Source organism: Sinohyriopsis cumingii, chromosome 9 (genome assembly GCF_028554795.1).
Source record: "Sinohyriopsis cumingii isolate HCF-2022 chromosome 9, ASM2855479v2, whole genome shotgun sequence".
NCBI lineage: Eukaryota > Metazoa > Mollusca > Bivalvia > Unionida > Unionidae > Sinohyriopsis > Sinohyriopsis cumingii.
Window position 1 is genome coordinate 114,711,937 of NC_142969.1, and position 21,024 is coordinate 114,732,960.

Here is a 21,024-nt window from a genome sequence, read left to right on the forward strand (position 1 = left end):
ACATACCCAATTTTCCAAGCTGAGACTCAAACCCATGGAGAAAGAGGTGAGATGTCAATGATTGTTTAAGGTCAGCGCCTTTGACCATTCAGTCACCCAGGGGCTTCTTCAGTCAAGTGGATGATTATTCTAACTAAAAAGACCTGTGTGGTTGGATTTTTTTTGGCATTGATCATAATAGCATTCATGTCAAACTAAGCTCATTATGCAAGTTTCTTGATTTTACCTGTATATCCTATTAGTTTGCTTTCTCTGGTCACAGGTATTGACAACAGCGGGCAGGATTAAATATGCTGAGTGTAAGCAAATTAAGCAAGCTGTGGATAATTATCCCACCTGTATAAATTGTATGGTGGTGCAGTTCAGATCATACTGTTGATGTTTTCTTCCACTGGTCTGAATAAAGATAGGCTATTATCTTGGCTAAGCAGTTGACCCAGGCTAATAATAGAACCAATAAAAAGTAGACACAAAGAGACAGATGCCATCTGTATTGCTGCCATTGCTGCATCAGTCACCATTTTTCTAGCAGTAGAATCACTGGAGTTGAAACATTGGCCCATTCAGAAAAGATTTGGCCATATTTGTTATCATATGTTTATCACAGTCACATCTTTGCCATCACCCACAGTGCCAGCCCTGCCTTGGCTCAGTGCCAGCCCTGCCATCACCCTCAGTACCAGCGCTGCTTTTGCCCACAGTGCTAGCCCTGCCTGTGCTTACATTACCAGACCTGCCTTTGCCCACTGTGCCAGCCCTGCCTTCACCCACAGTGCCAGCCCTGCCTTTGCCCATTGCCACAACCACAGCAAACCATCATGGCACAAATCACTGGGTCATTGCTGACATGGTACACCTTAAGTCCACCTGGACTACTCCTGGACATTCCATCGCCAAATGCATACCCTAGTACTGGCTACGATCATTCCTGGGATAGCTAGTTCTGGACTTCAGCACCAGACTATGTCCATTCCAGATTCAGCACAGCCTTGACCTATGCTTTCTACTAACAGGGCTGGACTGTTGATGCAAACAGCAAATAGATGACCCCACTGGGGCTCTGAATTAGAAACTGAAGGAAATTTAAAAATTTTTAACAGCACTAATGTTTGCTACTTTTTTTTGGGGGGGGTCAGACCTCTATTTTTTTCTAGTTTATCAGAAAGCGTCCTTCTATCCTTCCGTTTTTCAATTTTATGTTGAAAATTGATTACACACATCATGAATGGTCGTAGTGAAGCAAATTCAGACATTGTGTAAGTGGTGCAAAATTGTGGTGTTAGAGGACAGAAACAACCTGGACTAAAGAGACAGCTAGTATGTGAATTAAAGCATGCTTTTGTTCATGTTTACAAAGGTAGATTAGTTAAGGTTTTATATTTTCTGCAATTTACATACATTTCAAGCTGTTTTTCATTATGAAATATGTCTGTTTTACCCTGAATTGTTTTTTAAAAAGGTTTGATGGAAAGTCTGAAACCTTGAAGAAGGAGACAATGCTTGCTTTTATGAATCAAAGAAAGAAGGGAAGATAGTTCCATTTAGGATCAGTTGTCATGGATATGTTGGATTATCTGCCTGGCCTTCAAAGAACTTACCCAAGACCAGAATTTGTTTAATACATATGAGCTCACAAGGTTAAGGCAGTTGCCAGTTGCATAGCTTCATAACACAACTGCTCTTTCAGTGGCATCATCCTGGTTATGGTTTGGAGGTTATAGAGGACTTAATTTGACCTGGTTCTATATCAGCAGTGTAGCAGTCTACATTCCCAGGTTGTTCAGAAGCTTTGCAGTGATACTGGTTACTCTATATCAGCAGTGTAGCAGTCTACATTCCCAGGTTGTTCAGAAGCTTTGCAGTGATACTGGTTACTCTATATCAGCAGTGTAGCAGTCTACATTCCCAGGTTGTTCAGAAGCTTTGCAGTGATACTGGTTACTCTATATCCACTGGATTTGTGGAAGAGCGAATGCTTTTCTCTACAATATGCTTGATGATTGATCTAGGCTAATCCTAGCTCATAGCTCATGTGAGACACAAAGTTACTTCCAATAATAGAACACTACAGTGACATCCACCATAGGGTAATGACATGTATATCATGTTGACATGAATATCATGTTGACACATATACCATTTTGACATGTATATCATGCTGACATGTATATCATGTTGACACATATGTTGACATGTATATCCTGTTGACATGTATATTGTGTTGACATGTATATCATGTTGACACATATATCCTGTTGACATGTATGTCATGTTGACATGTATATCATGTTGACACTTACACCATGTTGACATGTATATCATGTTGACATGTATGTCATGTTGACATGTATATCATGTTGACACGTATATCATGTTGACATGTATAACATGTTGACATGTATATCATGTCGACATTTTGCTTTGTACCAAAACACATTTTAGTGATGTAAAAAAAATATGTTGATTAAATAAGAACAGTGCTAACTAGTTACAGTCATACATTTATTATGTAAATTTTATTCCTTCTCACCATCCATCCCACCCCAGCCACAGTTTTTTTTAAGTAACTAAAGAAGACAGTAAATATTTATGTATTTAACTTTCTCAAGAAAAAGAAGTTATTTATAATTTTTCATTCTTTCAGAAGAGATTCAGCATCACATGATGAAAACTCAATGCCAATTGTCACTACTCCACATCGCAAGTCAAAAACTTACCAGGTACCTTCCTCTGACCACACCTATGTCAGGCAGAAGAGTAATTCAAGCAGTGTAGACAAATACATGTCTGAGGATTCTTTTGTTGCTACAGAAACTGTACCAGCCACCATGGCAACATCTTCAGCAGAGGCACCAAAAGATGTTCAGCTAGGAGTATCTATGCAGTATCCTGAACCACAGAAAGGTATTGAAGTTTGTACTGCCAATTCAATGTCACAGGTAGAGTCTCTCAAGGATCACATCGATTGGGTGTCTCCTTCAAGAACAGAAGAAAATAGCAAGGCAATAGCCGGTGAAAACTTTAGCAAAGCCATTGCTTCAGAAATTCCACAGGATCCAGTTTTAGACATTCCAGTGGTGCAGAGGTTTGATTCCCAACGAACAACAGTGTCAAAACTAGATGAAAACATCTTGCAACAAGGTATGCATAAAACTGATGCAATGGAATCCACTAATATGCAGACAGATTCTGATAAGAAAATTTCAGTGGATATAAATGTTTCAAAGGATGGACAATCAGGATCTGTTTCTCTTCCAAAATCAGAAGATGAGATAGCTTTATCCGAAAGTGTTGCAAAGGTATCACACCTAAAACCAGACCTGGTTGGGCCTACCATTGAAGCAATAGTAGAAGACAAACCAAATCAAGTAGGTGATGAATCACCACATGATTCCATAGAAAATAGGCCAGGTCCAGTTCGATATCCAAGTTCACAGGCATTTTCAGTATCCAGTATTCATGATCTTAGTGAAGACAGTGAAGAGGGTCTTCCCTCGTTGGAAGTATCACCTGAACTAGAGGCCAAAAAGGAGAAACCAGTTACAAGCAGAGAGGCAGATGGAAAATCATCTGACAGAATGGAGCAGCCAACGGCTGAGGATGAAAGTAATTGGACAGTTAAAATGGAAATAGATCAACCAGAACTAAAAATGGGATTAACTGCCTCTTTAGAAGAAAAGAATTATCATGCCAACTCTGTTGGTTCAGTTACAGATGTTAAAAAGAATAATGCTGGAGAAAAAATGGATCCAAATGAAACACCTGAAGAAGTGAAGAAAGAGGAAAATGAGGTTGTTTCCAAAGAAACAGATCAAGCCAGGGATGACAGAACGGAGGTTGCCATGGATTCAGCCAGGGATGATGAATACGACCAGGATAAAGTGCTGATGAAAGAGAAAACTAGGGATACTGCACAAATTAAATCAGGTACATAATTTTTTGTCTATAAGGTTGCAGTGGTAATGTTCAGTTTATTGTTGAGTAAAATTAAATATGTTTTACAGACTAGTTAAACCACATGTTTTATTTTTTTGGTAACAGTGTAATAGATTTTAGTTTTATATGGATTTTTCGGGGGGGGAGGGGTTAGTTCACCATGTCATTTTGTTGGGAATGTTTTGTATTTACCTCATGCGACCAAATACATTCAAGCCTAAATCTGGTGTGCATTATGAATCACTTTCATTGCAACATCTTTACCAAAAACTGCTGAGTTTTTGTTGATATAAATTTGTTCATGATTTGTTTAACTATGGGTTTTTAATGGATGATGTTGGAAACTATCTGTGATGGCCAGTATGCAGTTGACTGCTGCAAAATATTTCATAAATTGGAAAAATAAATGTCCTGACAGTCTAAGTCACTGTCAAATTTTATTTAATAGGATTGCATGGGTGTTTAATGTGAGAGTGTTAAACATTGAGTGGGTGTATAATGTGAGAGTGTTAAACATTGAGTGGTTGTATAATGTGAAAGTGTTAAAACATTTTGCAGGTGTATAATGTGAGAGTGTTAAACATTGGGTGGGTGTATAATGTGAGAGTGTTAAACATTGGGTGGGTGTATAATGTGAGAATGTTAAACATTGGGTGGGTGTATAATGTGAGAGTGTTAAACATTGGGTGGGTGTATAATGTGAGAGTGTTAAACATTGGGTGGGTGCATAATGTGAGAGTGTTAAACATTGAGTGGGTGTATAATGTGAGAGTGTTAAACATTGGGTGGGTGTATAATGTGAGAGTGTTAAACATTGGGTGGGTGCATAATGTGAGAGTGTTAAACATTGAGTGGGTGTATAATGTGAGAGTGTTAAACATTGGGTGGGTGTATAATGTGGAAGTGTTAAACATTGAGTGGGTGAATAATGTGAGAGTGTTAAACATTGGGTGGGTGTATAATGTGGGAGTGTTAAACATTGGGTGGGTGTATAATGTGAGAGTGTTAAACATTGGGTGGGTGTATAATGTGAGAGTGTTAAACATTGAGTGGGTGTATAATGTGGGAGTGTTAAACATTGAGTGGGTGAATAATGTGAGAGTGTTAAACATTGGGTGGGTGTATAATGTGGGAGTCTTAAACATTGAGTGGGTGTATAATGTGAGAGTGTTAAACATTGAGTGGGTGTATAATGTGAGAGTGTTAAACATTGGGTGGGTGTATAATGTGGGAGTGTTAAACATTGGGTGGGTGTATAATGTGAGAGTGTTAAACATTGGGTGGGTGCATGATGTGAGAGTGTTAAACATTGAGTGGGTGTATAATGTGAGAGTGTTAAACATTGGGTGGGTGTATAATGTGGGAGTGTTAAACATTGAGTGGGTGAATAATGTGAGAGTGTTAAACATTGGGTGGGTGTATAATGTGAGAGTGTTAAACATTGGGTGGGTGTATAATGTGGGAGTGTTAAACATTGGGTGGGTGTATAATGTGAGAGTGTTAAACATTGGGTGGGTGCATAATGTGAGAGTGTTAAACATTGAGTGGGTGTATAATGTGAGAGTGTTAAACATTGGGTGGGTGTATAATGTGGGAGTGTTAAACATTGAGTGGGTGTATAATGTGAGAGTGTTAAACATTGAGTGGGTGTATAATGTGAGAGTGTTAAACATTGGGTGGTTGTATAATGTGAGAGTGATAAACATTGGGTGGGTATATAATGTGGGAGTGTTAAACATTGGGTGGGTGAATAATGTGGGAGTGTTAAACATTGAGTGGGTGAATAATGTGAGAGTGTTAAACATTGGGTGGGTGTATAATGTGGGAGTGTTAAACATTGAGTGGGTGCATAATGTGAGAGTGTTAAACATTGAGTGGGTGTATAATGTGAGAGTGTTAAACATTGAGTGGGTGTATAATGTGAGAGTGTTAAACATTGGGTGGGTGTATAATGTGAGAGTGTTAAACATTGGGTGGGTGCATAATGTGAGAGTGTTAAACATTGAGTGGGTGTATAATGTGAGAGTGTTAAACATTGGGTGGGTGTATAATGTGGGAGTGTTAAACATTGAGTGGGTGAATAATGTGAGAGTGTTAAACATTGGGTGGGTGTATAATGTGGGAGTGTTAAACATTGAGTGGGTGTATAATGTGAGAGTGTTAAACATTGGGTGGGTGTATAATGTGAGAGTGTTAAACATTGGGTGGGTGCATAATGTGAGAGTGTTAAACATTGAGTGGGTGTATAATGTGAGAGTGTTAAACATTGGGTGGGTGTATAATGTGGGAGTGTTAAACATTGGGTGGGTGAATAATGTGAGAGTGTTAAACATTGGGTGGGTGTATAATGTGGGAGTGTTAAACATTGAGTGGGTGTATAATGTGGGAGTGTTAAACATTGAGTGGGTGTATAATGTGAGAGTGTTAAACATTGGGTGGGTGTATAATGTGGGAGTGTTAAACATTGAGTGGGTGTATAATGTGAGAGTGTTAAACATTGGGTGGGTGTATAATGTGGGAGTGTTAAACATTGAGTGGGTGAATAATGTGAGAGTGTTAAACATTGGGTGGGTGTATAATGTGGGAGTGTTAAACATTGAGTGGGTGTATAATGTGGGAGTGTTAAACATTGAGTGGGTGTATAATGTGGGAGTGTTAAACATTGGGTGGGTGTATAATGTGAGAGTGTTAAACATTGAGTGGGTGCATAATGTGAGAGTGTTAAACATTGAGTGGGTGTATAATGTGAGAGTGTTGTACATTGGGTGGGTGTATAATGTGAGAGTGTTAAACATTGGGTGGGTGTATAATGTGAGAGTGTTAAACATTGGGTGGGTGCATAATGTGAGAGTGTTAAACATTGAGTGGGTGTATAATGTGAGAGTGTTAAACATTGGGTGGGTGTATAATGTGGGAGTGTTAAACATTGAGTGGGTGAATAATGTGAGAGTGTTAAACATTGGGTGGGTGTATAATGTGGGAGTGTTAAACATTGAGTGGGTGTATAATGTGGGAGTGTTAAACATTGAGTGGGTGTATAATGTGAGAGTGTTAAACATTGGGTGGGTGTATAATGTGAGAGTGTTAAACATTGAGTGGGTGTATAATGTGAGAGTGTTAAACATTGGGTGGGTGTATAATGTGGGAGTGTTAAACATTGAGTGGGTGAATAATGTGAGAGTGTTAAACATTGGGTGGGTGTATAATGTGGGAGTGTTAAACACTGAGTGGGTGAATAATGTGGGAGTGTTAAACATTGGGTGGGTGTATAATGTGAAAGTGTTAAAACATTTTGCAGGTGTATAATGTGAGAGTGTTAAACATTGGGTGGGTGTATAATGTGGGAGTGTTAAACATTGAGTGGGTGTTTAATGTGAGAGTGTTAAACATTGAGTGGGTGTATAATGTGAGAGTGTTAAACATTGAGTGGTTGTATAATGTGAAAGTGTTAAAACATTTTGCAGGTGTATAATGTGAGAGTGTTAAACATTGGGTGGGTGTATAATGTGGGAGTGTTAAACATTGAGTGGGTGAATAATGTGAGAGTGTTAAACATTGGGTGGGTGTATAATGTGAGAGTGTTAAACATTGGGTGGGTGTATAATGTGAGAGTGTTAAACATTGGGTGGGTGTATAATGTGAGAGTGTTAAACATTGGGTGGGTGTATAATGTGGGAGTGTTAAACATTGGGTGGGTGTATAATGTGAAAGTGTTAAAACATTTTGCAGGTGTATAATGTGAGAGTGTTAAACATTGGGTGGGTGTATAATGTGAGAGTGTTAAACATTGGGTGGGTGTATAATGTGAGAGTGTTAAACATTGGGTGGGTGTATAATGTGAGAGTGTTAAACATTGGGTGGGTGTATAGTGTGGGAGTGTTAAACATTGAGTGGGTGAATAATGTGAGAGTGTTAAACATTGGGTGGGTGTATAATGTGGGAGTGTTAAACATTGAGTGGGTGTATAATGTGGGAGTGTTAAACATTGAGTGGGTGTATAATGTGGGAGTGTTAAACATTGAGTGGGTGTATAATGTGAGAGTGTTAAACATTGAGTGGGTGTATAATGTGAGAGTGTTAAACATTGAGTGGGTGTATAATGTGAGAGTGTTAAACATTGGGTGGGTGTATAATGTGGGAGTGTTAAACATTGAGTGGGTGAATAATGTGAGAGTGTTAAACATTGGGTGGGTGTATAATGTGGGAGTGTTAAACACTGAGTGGGTGAATAATGTGGGAGTGTTAAACATTGGGTGGGTGTATAATGTGAAAGTGTTAAAACATTTTGCAGGTGTATAATGTGAGAGTGTTAAACATTGGGTGGGTGTATAATGTGGGAGTGTTAAACATTGAGTGGGTGTTTAATGTGAGAGTGTTAAACATTGAGTGGGTGTATAATGTGAGAGTGTTAAACATTGAGTGGTTGTATAATGTGAAAGTGTTAAAACATTTTGCAGGTGTATAATGTGAGAGTGTTAAACATTGGGTGGGTGTATAATGTGGGAGTGTTAAACATTGAGTGGGTGAATAATGTGAGAGTGTTAAACATTGGGTGGTTGTATAATGTGGGAGTGTTAAACATTGGGTGGGTGTATAATGTGAGAGTGTTAAACATTGAGTGGGTGTATAATGTGAGAGTGTTAAACATTGAGTGGGTGTATAATGTGAGAGTGTTAAACATTGGGTGGGTGTATAATGTGGGAGTGTTAAACATTGAGTGGGTGTATAATGTGGGAGTGTTAAACATTGAGTGGGTGTATAATGTGAGAGTGTTAAACATTGGGTGGGTGTATAATGTGGGAGTGTTAAACATTGGGTGGGTGTATAATGTGAGAGTGTTAAACATTGGGTGGGTGTATAATGTGGGAGTGTTAAACATTGAGTGGGTGTATAATGTAAGAGTGTTAAACATTGGGTGGGTGTATAATGTGACAGTGTTAAACATTGAATGGGTTTATAATGTGAGAGTGTTAAACATTGAGTGGGTGTATAATGTGAGAATGTTAAACATTGAGTGAGTGTATAATGTGGGAGTGTTAAACATTGAATGGGTTTATAATGTGAGAGTGTTAAACATTGAATGGGTGTATAATGTGAGAGTGTTAAACATTGAGTGGGTGCATAATGTGAGAGTGTTAAGCATTGGGTGGGTGTATAATGTGAGAGTGTTAAACATTGGTTGGGTGTATAATGTGAGAGTGATAAACATTGAGTGGGTGCATAATGTGAGAGTGTTAAACATTGAGTGGGTGTATAATGTGAGAGTGTTAAACATTGAGTGGGTGTATAATGTGAGAGTGTTAAACATTGAGTGGGTGCATAATGTGAGAGTGTTAAACATTGAGTGGGTGTATAATGTGAGAGTGTTAAACATTGAGTGGGTGTATAATGTGAGAGTGTTAAACATTGGGTGGGTGTATAATAATGTGAGAGTGATAAACATTGGGTGGGTGTATAATGTGAGAGTGTTAAACATTGAGTGGGTGTTTAATGTGAGAGTGATAAACATTGGGTGGTTGTATAATGTGGGACTATTAAACATTGGGTGGGTATATAATGTGAGAGTGTTAAACATTGAGTGGGTGTTTAATGTGAGAGTGTTAAACATAGGGTGGTTGTATAATGTGAAAGTGTTAAAACATTTTGCAGGTGTATAATGTGAGAGTGTTAAACATTGAGTGGGTGTATAATGTGAGAGTGTTAAACATTGAGTGGGTGTATAATGTGAGAGTGTTAAACATTGGGTGGGTGTATAATGTGAGAGTGTTAAACATTGGGTGGGTGTATAATGTGAGAGTGTTGAACATTGGGTGGGTGTATAATGTGAGAGTGTTAAATATTGGGTGGGTGTATAATGTGAGAGTGATAAACATTGGGTGATTGTATAATGTGGGACTATTAAACATTGGGTGGGTATATAATGTGAGTGTTAAACATTGCGTGGGTGTTTAATGTGAGAGTGTTAAACATTGGGTGGTTGTATAATGTGAAAGTGTTAAAACATTTTGCAGGTGTATAATGTGAGAGTGTTAAACATTGAGTGGGTGTATAATGTGAGAGTGTTAAACATTGGGTGGTTGTATAATGTGAAAGTGTTAAAACATTTTGCAGGTGTATAATGTGAGAGTGTTAAACATTGAGTGGGTGTATAATGTGAGAGTGTTAAACATTGAGTGGGTGCATAATGTGAGAGTGTTAAACATTTGGGTGGTTGTATAATGTGAAAGTGTTAAAACATTTTGCAGGTGTATAAAGTGAGAGTGTTAAACATTGAGTGGGTGTATAACGTGAGAGTGTTAAACATTGAGTGGGTGTATAATGTGAGAGTGTTAAGCATTGGGTAGGTGTATAATGTGAGAGTGTTAAACGTTGAGTGGGTGTATAATGTGAGAGTGTTAAACATTGGGTGGGTGTATAATGTGAGAGTGTTAAACATTGGGTGGGTGTATAATGTGAGAGTGTTAAAGATTGGGTGGGTGTATAATGTGAGAGTGATAAACATTGGGTGGTTGTATAATGTGAGAGTGATAAACATTGGGTGGGTATATAATGTGAGAGTGTTAAACATTGGGAAGGTGTATAATGTGAGAATGTTAAACATTGAGTGGGTGTATAATGTGAGAGTGTTAAACATTGGGTGGGTGTATAATGTGAGAGTGTTAAACATTGAGTGGGTGTATAATGTGAGAGTGTTAAACATTGGGTGGGTGTATAATGTGAGAATGTTAAACATTGGGTGGTTGTATAATGTGGGACTATTAAACATTGGGTGGGTGTATAATGTGGGACTATTAAACATTGGGTGGGTGTATAATGTGAGAGTGTTAAACACTGAGTGGGTGTATAATGTGAAAGTGTTAAACATTGAGTGGGTGTATAATGTGAGAGTGTTAAACATTGGGTGGTTGTATAATGTGAGAGTGTTAAACATTGGGTGGGTGTATAATGTGAGAGTGTTAAACATTGGGTGGTTGTATAATGTGGGACTATTAAACATTGGGTGGGTGTATAATGTGAGAGTGTTAAACATTGAGTGGGTTTATAATGTGAAAGTGTGAAACATTTGGTGGGTGTGTAATGTGAGAGTGTTAAACATTGGGTGGTTGTATAATGTGAAAGTGTTAAACATTTTGCAGGTGAATAATGGGAATATTAAACATTGAGTGGGTTTATAATGTGAGAGTGTTAAACATTTGGTGGGTGTATAATGTGAGAGTGTTAAACATTGGTTGGGTGTATAATGTGTGAGTATTAAACATTGGGTGGGTGTATAATGTGAGAGTATTAAACATTGTGTGGGTGCATAATGTAGGGTATTTAATATTGGGATGGTAGGAGTGTTAAACATTGGGTGGTGTATAATGTAGGGTATTAAGTATTGGGTGGGTAGGAGCATTAAACACTGGGTGGTGTATAATGTAGGGTATTAAATAGTAGGTGGGTTGGAGAATCAAACATTGGGTGGGTGTATAATGTAGAGTATTAAATATTGGGTGGGAAGGAGCATTAAACGCTGGGTGGTGTATAATGTAGGGTATTAAATATTGGGTGGGAAGGAGCATTAAATGCTGGGTGGTGTATAATGTAGGGTATTAAATATTGGGTGGGTTGGAGAATTAAACATTGGGTGGGTGTATAATGTAGAGTATTAAATATTGGATGGGTAGGAGCATTAAACATTGGGTGGTGTATAATGTAGGATATTAAATATTAGGTGGGTAGGAGCATTAAACATTGGGTGGGTGTATAATGTAGGGTATCAAATATTAGGTGGATAGAAGCATTAAACATTCGGTGGATGTGTATTGTAGGAGTGTTAAACATTGAGTAGGTTGTTGTATTATACATTGGGTGTTATCCTTTTAGTTAGTTTGTTAGACAAGTTGAAGAGAAAAGCTCACTTATGGTTGGATATATTATTTTTCACTTTATCAGTAAAATGACATTAGGCAGGTTAAGGCAGATAGAATTGATTTTCAACACTAAACATGCCCAGAATATAATTAAAATGAAAACTTAAAATTGTACTTCCTATGAAGGAGAAATAAAAAATATAATCAGTATATTATGATTAGAGTAAATTGAAGTACTTCAGGTCTTATTGTTAGGACTCTTGAATCCACATCTAAACCTCATGTATTCACTCTACTGCCTTTCCATCAGCAAATGGTGTGTAGTGCATGATAAATGGAAATGTTTAGAAAAAATTATAAGATGTCTGTCCTTTTGAAATAGCAAACAGAATTGGCATATTTTTTCATGTACATTAATGATTCGTAACAATTATTCCGTTAGATATGTGTTACATATTGTCACAGTTTTAAGTAAGAAATTTTAATCATTTACACAAGTTATGCTTTTTAGATAATTCATTTCTTAAGTTGTTTTTTTATCATAATGTTTTGATTAGATGTGTCAATAAGTGAAGATATGGTCACTTTAGAAACAAAAAGCATAGAAAAGGCAGAGCCAAAGGAGGAGAAGATCAGTACTCCAGAACCTAGGACAGACAGAAGGATGGAGAGTGAAGAAGAGTTAAAGAGGATGATAATTGACAGATGTAGAGCAGCATTAGAACTATGTCTGCAGAGATTTCCAACCCATTACAAATCTCTGTATCGTCTGGCCCATATGTACATGTACTCTCCGCAGCACAAGGTTTGTAAATTCAGCCATCCGATCTTGATTCATGTGTTGTGTATTCAAAAAGGTTGCAGATTCTCATTTTTTTGTTGTTGTAAACATATCCTCTGGATTGAGTTTATTTTTCATGGGCATTTATTTTTTTTGGTTATCAAGAAATTTCAGTTTTATCAAGTCCAAATATGGAGGTCTCTGTTTTAAGGTTATTTTTGGATATTACATGTCTGCAAACCTCATGTTCATTGTTTCTATAATTTATTGCATGGTTTTACTAATTTAAGAAAGTGTGACCCTAACAGAAGTTGGGGCATTTATTACATGCCCCTTATATGTATTGTTGTTGCTGTAGGGTTTAACGCCATTTTTCAGCACACGATAGGCTATAGATGGCGGCCAGTATTAATGGTGGAGGAAGAACCCGGGAAAACCCCGGAAAGAACCACCGACCCACGAGAAGCTACTGGCAAGCTTTCTCACATACCCACATTAGCCGAATCCTAGACTCGAACCCACGCAGACAGAGGTGAGATGGCAGTGATCCATAACGGAGAGTGCTTTAGACCACTTGGCCACTCGGCCCCCACCCCCCTTATATGTATGCAAAAGTGACATGTTGCTGGATCAAGAAACTTGCTAATGTGGAGATTATCTTGTCAGGAATTTGTGATTGATTGATGAAATGAACAGTGGTCTTCTGAAAATTTAAGACTCAAGGTTACAGGCAAACAAAACCAGTTAATTTTATTAATCATCAGAGTACAATCAATATATGTTAGTTTCAGTGGTTTTTGTAATAGAGATTTTATATTAATCCACCCATTTTTGATTCATAAACTTTTGAAATTTTTAAAAGCAAATTTTTTGTGCATTTTTAGCATCATTAAAGGCATATTCTTTAGTATCACACATTTTTCATTGGAGAGCAATTTTTATGGATTTCATTGTTGCCCAAGCCATGCAATTAAAGACCAACAGGTTAACAAAGCAGCTATTATTTGACAAATCAATATATATTCTAAATTGGTAATCAAATGCTAGCTTTTACATGCTTTATTTTAACCTTTTGAAAAAAGAATTATAAAGCATTTATATTGCTTCAAAGTCCACTTATCAGTAAGGAATCTAGTTGCTGTAATTTCCAATCACTGCCTTAAATCAATATGTGTAAGGTATCTGGTAGCTGTAATTTCCAATCCCTGCCTTAAATCAATATGTATAAGGTATCTGGTAGCTGTAATTTCCACTCACTGCCTTAAATCAATATGTATAAGGTGTCTGGTAGCTGTAATTTCCAATCACTGCCTTAAATCAATATTTATAAGGTATCTGGTAGCAGTAATTTCCAATCACTGCCTTACATAACTATGTACAAGGTACTTGGTAGCTGTAATTTCCACTCACTGCCTTAAATCAATATGTATAAGGAATCTGGTAGCTGTAATTTCCACTCACTGCCTTAAATCAATATGTATAAGGAATATGCTAGCTGTAATTTCCAATCCCTGCCTTAAATCAATATGTATAAGGTATCTGGTAGCTGTAATTTCCACTCACTGCCTTAAATCAATATGTATAAGGTATCAGGTAGCTGTAATTTCCACTCACTGCCTTACGTCAGTATGTATAAGGTATCTGGTAGCTGTAATTTCGTGGCCTCAAGTGGCTGAGTGGTCTAAAGCGCTGTCCGTTACGGATCACTGCCATCTCACCTCTGTCTGCATGGGTTTGAGTCTTGGATTCAGCCAACGTGGGTACGTGAGAAAGCTTGCCAGTAGCTTCTCGTGGGTCGGTGGTTCTTTCCGGGGTTTTCCTGGGTTCTTCCTCCACCATTAATACTGGCCGCCATGTACAGCCTATCATGTCTTGAAAATTGGCGTTAAACCCTACAACAACAACAACAACAAAGCTGTAATTTCTACTCACTGCCTTAAATCAATATGTATAAGGTATCTGGTAGCTGTAATTTCCAATCACTGCCTTACATCAATATGTATAAGGTATCTGGTAGCTGTAATTTCCACTCACTGCCTTAAATCAATATGTATAAGGTATCGGGTAGCTGTAATTTCCAATCACTGCCTTAAATCAATATGTATAAGGTATCTGGTAGCTGTAATTTCCACTCACTGCCTTAAATCAATATGTATAAGGTATCTGGTAGCTGTAATTTCCACTCACTGCCTTACATAATTATGTACAAGGTACTTGGTAGCTGTAATTTCCACTCACTGCCTTAAATCAATATGTATAAGGAATCTGGTAGCTGTAATTTCCAATCACTGCCTTACATCAATATGTATAAGGTATCTGGTAGCTGTAATTTCCACTCACTGCCTTAAATCAATATGTATAAGGTATCTGGTAGCTGTAATTTCCACTCACTGCCTTAAATCAATATTTATAAGGTATCTGGTAGCTGTAATTTCCAATCACTGCCTTAAATCAATATGTATAAGGAATCTGGTAGCTGTAATTTCCAATCACTGCCTTAAATCAATATGTATAAGGTATCTGGTAGCTGTAATTTCCAATCACTGCCTTACATCAATATGTATAAGGTATCTGGTAGCTGTAATTTCCACTCACTGCCTTACATCAATATGTATAAGGTATCTGGTAGCTGTAATTTCCCATCAAGGCCTTAAATCAATATTTATAAGGTATCTGGTAGCTGTAATTTCCACTCACTGCCTTACATCAATATGTACAAGGTACTTGGTAGCTGTAATTTCCACTCACTGCCTTAAATCAATATGTATAAGGAATCTGGTAGCTGTAATTTCCAATCACTGCCTTACATCAATATGTATAAGGTATCTGGTAGCTGTAATTTCCACTCACTGCCTTAAATCAATATGTATAAGGTATCTGGTAGCTGTAATTTCCACTCACTGCCTTAAATCAATATGTATAAGGTATCTGGTAGCTGTAATTTCCACTCACTGCCTTACATCAATATGTATAAGGTATCTGGTAGCTGTAATTTCCACTCACTGCCTTACATCAATATGTATAAGGTATCTGGTAGCTGTAATTTCCACTCACTGCCTTACATCAATATGTATAAGGTATCTGGTAGCTGTAATTTCCACTCACTGCCTTAAATCAATATGTATAAGGTATTTGGTAGCTGTAATTCCCACTCACTGCCTTAAATCAATATGTATAAGGTATCTGGTAGCTGTAATTTCCACTCACTGCCTTACATAATTATGTACAAGGTACTTGGTAGCTGTAATTTCCACTCACTGCTTTAAATCAATATGTATAAGGTATCTGGTAGCTGTAATTTCCACTCACTGCCTTACATAATTATGTACAAGGTACTTGGTAGCTGTAATTTCCACTCACTGCCTTAAATCAATATGTATAAGGAATCTGGTAGCTGTAATTTCCAATCACTGCCTTACATCAATATGTATAAGGTATCTGGTAGCTGTAATTTCCAATCACTGCCTTACATCAATATGTATAAGGTATCTGGTAGCTGTAATTTCCAATCACTGCCTTAAATCAATATGTATAAGGTATCTGGTAGCTGTAATTTCCAATCCCTGCCTTAAATCAATATGTATAAGGAATCTGGTAGCTGTAATTTCCACTCACTGCCTTACATCAATATGTACAAGGTACTTGGTAGCTGTAATTTCCACTCACTGCCTTAAATCAATATGTATAAGGAATCTGGTAGCTGTAATTTCCAATCACTGCCTTAAATCAATATGTATAAGGTATCTGGTAGCTGTAATTTCCACTCACTGCCTTAAATCAATATTTATAAGGTATCTGGTAGCTGTAATTTCCACTCACTGCCTTACATCAATATGTATAAGGTATCTGGTAGCTGTAATTTCCACTCACTGCCTTAAATCAATATTTATAAGGTATCTGGTAGCTGTAATTTCCACTCACTGCCTTAAATCAATATGTATAAGGTATCTGGTAGCTGTAATTTCCACTCACTGCCTTACATCAATATGTATAAGGTATCTGGTAGCTGTAATTTCCAATCACTGCCTTAAACAATATTTATAAGGTATCTGGTAGCTGTAATTTCCACTCACTGCCTTACATCAATATGTATAAGGTATCTGGTAGCTGTAATTTCCACTCACTGCCTTACATCAATATGTATAAGGTATCTGGTAGCTGTAATTTCCAATCACTGCCTTACATCAATATGTATAAGGTATCTGGTAGCTGTAATTTCCAATCACTGCCTTACATCAATATGTATAAGGTATCTGGTAGCTGTAATTTCCAATCACTGCCTTACATCAATATGTATAAGGTATCTGGTAGCTGTAATTTCCACTCACTGCCTTACATCAATATGTATAAGGTATCTGGTAGCTGTAATTTCCAATCACTGCCTTACATCAATATGTATAAGGTATCTGGTAGCTGTAATTTCCAATCACTGCCTTACATCAATATGTATAAGGTACTTGGTAGCTGTAATTTCCACTCACTGCCTTAAATCAATATGTATAAGGAATCTGGTAGCTGTAATTTCCAATCACTGCCTTACATCAATATGTATAAGGTATCTGGTAGCTGTAATTTCCAATCACTGCCTTACATCAATATGTATAAGGTATCTGGTAGCTGTAATTTCCAATCACTGCCTTAAATCAATATGTATAAGGTATCTGGTAGCTGTAATTTCCAATCCCTGCCTTAAATCAATATGTATAAGGAATCTGGTAGCTGTAATTTCCACTCACTGCCTTACATCAATATGTACAAGGTACTTGGTAGCTGTAATTTCCACTCACTGCCTTAAATCAATATGTATAAGGAATCTGGTAGCTGTAATTTCCAATCACTGCCTTAAATCAATATGTATAAGGTATCTGGTAGCTGTAATTTCCAATCACTGCCTTAAATCAATATTTATAAGGTATCTGGTAGCTGTAATTTCCACTCACTGCCTTACATCAATATGTATAAGGTATCTGGTAGCTGTAATTTCCACTCACTGCCTTAAATCAATATTTATAAGGTATCTGGTAGCTGTAATTTCCACTCACTGCCTTACATCAATATGTATAAGGTATCTGGTAGCTGTAATTTCCACTCACTGCCTTACATCAATATGTATAAGGTATCTGGTAGCTGTAATTTCCAATCACTGCCTTAAACAATATTTATAAGGTATCTGGTAGCTGTAATTTCCACTCACTGCCTTACATCAATATGTATAAGGTATCTGGTAGCTGTAATTTCCACTCACTGCCTTACATCAATATGTATAAGGTATCTGGTAGCTGTAATTTCCAATCACTGCCTTACATCAATATGTATAAGGTATCTGGTAGCTGTAATTTCCAATCACTGCCTTACATCAATATGTATAAGGTATCTGGTAGCTGTAATTTCCACTCACTGCCTTACATCAATATGTATAAGGTATCTGGTAGCTGTAATTTCCACTCACTGCCTTACATCAATATGTATAAGGTATCTGGTAGCTGTAATTTCCAATCACTGCCTTACATCAATATGTATAAGGTATCTGGTAGCTGTAATTTCCACTCACTGCCTTACATAATTATGTACAAGGTACTTGGTAGCTGTAATTTCCACTCACTGCCTTAAATCAATATGTATAAGGAATCTGGTAGCTGTAATTTCCAATCACTGCCTTACATCAATATGTATAAGGTATCTGGTAGCTGTAATTTCCAATCACTGCCTTACATCAATATGTATAAGGTATCTGGTAGCTGTAATTTCCAATCACTGCCTTAAATCAATATGTATAAGGTATCTGGTAGCTGTAATTTCCAATCCCTGCCTTAAATCAATATGTATAAGGAATCTGGTAGCTGTAATTTCCACTCACTGCCTTACATCAATATGTACAAGGTACTTGGTAGCTGTAATTTCCACTCACTTCCTTAAATCAATATGTATAAGGAATCTGGTAGCTGTAATTTCCAATCACTGCCTTAAATCAATATGTATAAGGTATCTGGTAGCTGTAATTTCCAATCACTGCCTTAAATCAATATTTATAAGGTATCTGGTAGCTGTAATTTCCACTCACTGCCTTACATCAATATGTATAAGGTATCTGGTAGCTGTAATTTCCACTCACTGCCTTAAATCAATATTTATAAGGTATCTGGTAGCTGTAATTTCCACTCACTGCCTTACATCAATATGTATAAGGTATCTGGTAGCTGTAATTTCCACTCACTGCCTTACATCAATATGTATAAGGTATCTGGTAGCTGTAATTTCCAATCACTGCCTTAAATCAATATGTATAAGGTATCTGGTAGCTGTAATTTCCACTCACTGCCTTACATCAATATGTATAAGGTATCTGGTAGCTGTAATTTCCACTCACTGCCTTACATCAATATGTATAAGGTATCTGGTAGCTGTAATTTCCAATCACTGCCTTACATCAATATGTATAAGGTATCTGGTAGCTGTAATTTCCACTCACTGCCTTACATCAATATGTATAAGGTATCTGGTAGCTGTAATTTCCAATCACTGCCTTACATCAATATGTATAAGGTATCTGGTAGCTGTAATTTCCACTCACTGCCTTACATCAATATGTATAAGGTATCTGGTAGCTGTAATTTCCAATCACTGCCTTACATCAATATGTATAAGGTATCTGGTAGCTGTAATTTCCACTCACTGCCTTACATCAATATGTATAAGGTATCTGGTAGCTGTAATTTCCAAACACTGCCTTACATCAATATGTATAAGGTATCTGGTAGCTGTAATTTCCACTCACTGCCTTAAATCAATATGTATAAGGTATCTGGTAGCAGTAATTTCCAATCACTGCCTTACATCAATATGTATAAGGTATCTGGTAGCTGTAATTTCCACTCACTGCCTTACATAATTATGTACAAGGTACTTGGTAGCTGTAATTTCCACTCACTGCCTTAAATCAATATGTATAAGGTATCTGGTAGCTGTAATTTCCACTCACTGCCTTACATAATTATGTACAAGGTACTTGGTAGCTGTAATTTCCACTCACTGCCTTAAATCAATATGTATAAGGAATCTGGTAGCTGTAATTTCCAATCACTGCCTTACATCAATATGTATAAGGTATCTGGTAGCTGTAATTTCCAATCACTGCCTTACATCAATATGTATAAGGTATCTGGTAGCTGTAATTTCCAATCACTGCCTTAAATCAATATGTATAAGGTATCTGGTAGCTGTAATTTCCAATCCCTGCCTTAAATCAATATGTATAAGGAATCTGGTAGCTGTAATTTCCACTCACTGCCTTACATCAATATGTACAAGGTACTTGGTAGCTGTAATTTCCACTCACTGCCTTAAATCAATATGTATAAGGAATCTGGTAGCTGTAATTTCCAATCACTGCCTTAAATCAATATGTATAAGGTATCTGGTAGCTGTAATTTCCAATCACTGCCTTAAATCAATATTTATAAGGTATCTGGTAGCTGTAATTTCCACTCACTGCCTTACATCAATATGTATAAGGTATCTGGTAGCTGTAATTTCCACTCACTGCCTTAAATCAATATTTATAAGGTATCTGGTAGCTGTAATTTCCACTCACTGCCTTACATCAATATGTATAAGGTATCTGGTAGCTGTAATTTCCACTCACTGCCTTACATCAATATGTATAAGGTATCTGGTAGCTGTAATTTCCAATCACTGCCTTAAATCAATATTTATAAGGTATCTGGTAGCTGTAATTTCCACTCACTGCCTTACATCAATATGTATAAGGTATCTGGTAGCTGTAATTTCCAATCACTGCCTTACATCAATATGTATAAGGTATCTGGTAGCTGTAATTTCCACTCACTGCCTTACATCAATATGTATAAGGTATCTGGTAGCTGTAATTTCCACTCACTGCCTTACATCAATATGTATGAGGTATCTGGTAGCTGTAATTTCCACTCACTGCCTTACATCAATATGTATAAGGTATCTGGTAGCTGTAATTTCCACTCACTGCCTTACATCAATATGTATAAGGTATCTGGTAGCTGTAATTTCCAATCACTGCCTTACATCAATATGTATAAGGTATCTGGTAGCTGTAATTTCCACTCACTGCCTTAAATCAATATGTATAAGGTATCTGGTAGCAGTAATTTCCAATCACTGCCTTACATCAATATGTATAAGGTATCTGGTAGCTGTAATTTCCACTCACTGCCTTACATCAATATGTATAAGGTATCTGGTAGCTGTAATTTCCAATCACTGCCTTACATCAATATGTATAAGGTATCTGGTAGCTGTAATTTCCACTCACTGCCTTACATCAATATGTATAAGGTATCTGGTAGCTGTAATTTCCAATCACTGCCTTACATCAATATGTATAAGGTATCTGGTAGCTGTAATTTCCACTCACTGCCTTACATCAATATGTATAAGGTATCTGGTAGCTGTAATTTCCAA

At 37.1% G+C, this 21,024-nt stretch overlaps 1 protein-coding gene across 2 annotated transcripts in view; it reads left to right on the forward strand.

The window, feature by feature from the left end:
- The window catches only part of LOC149792503 (calcineurin-binding protein cabin-1-like), a 197,794-nt gene that overhangs the window by 145,799 nt on the left and 30,971 nt on the right, over positions 1-21,024 (forward strand). Inside the window, exons 35-36 of one of the 2 annotated variants that reach the window (XM_089971114.1) lie at positions 2,645-3,927; positions 12,347-12,594. In XM_089971114.1, coding sequence (XP_089827240.1) covers positions 2,645-3,927; positions 12,347-12,594 — 1,531 coding nt within the window. The remainder of the gene's footprint in view (positions 1-2,644; positions 3,928-12,346; positions 12,595-21,024) is intronic. The other variant, XM_089971115.1, reaches the window with a different exon arrangement.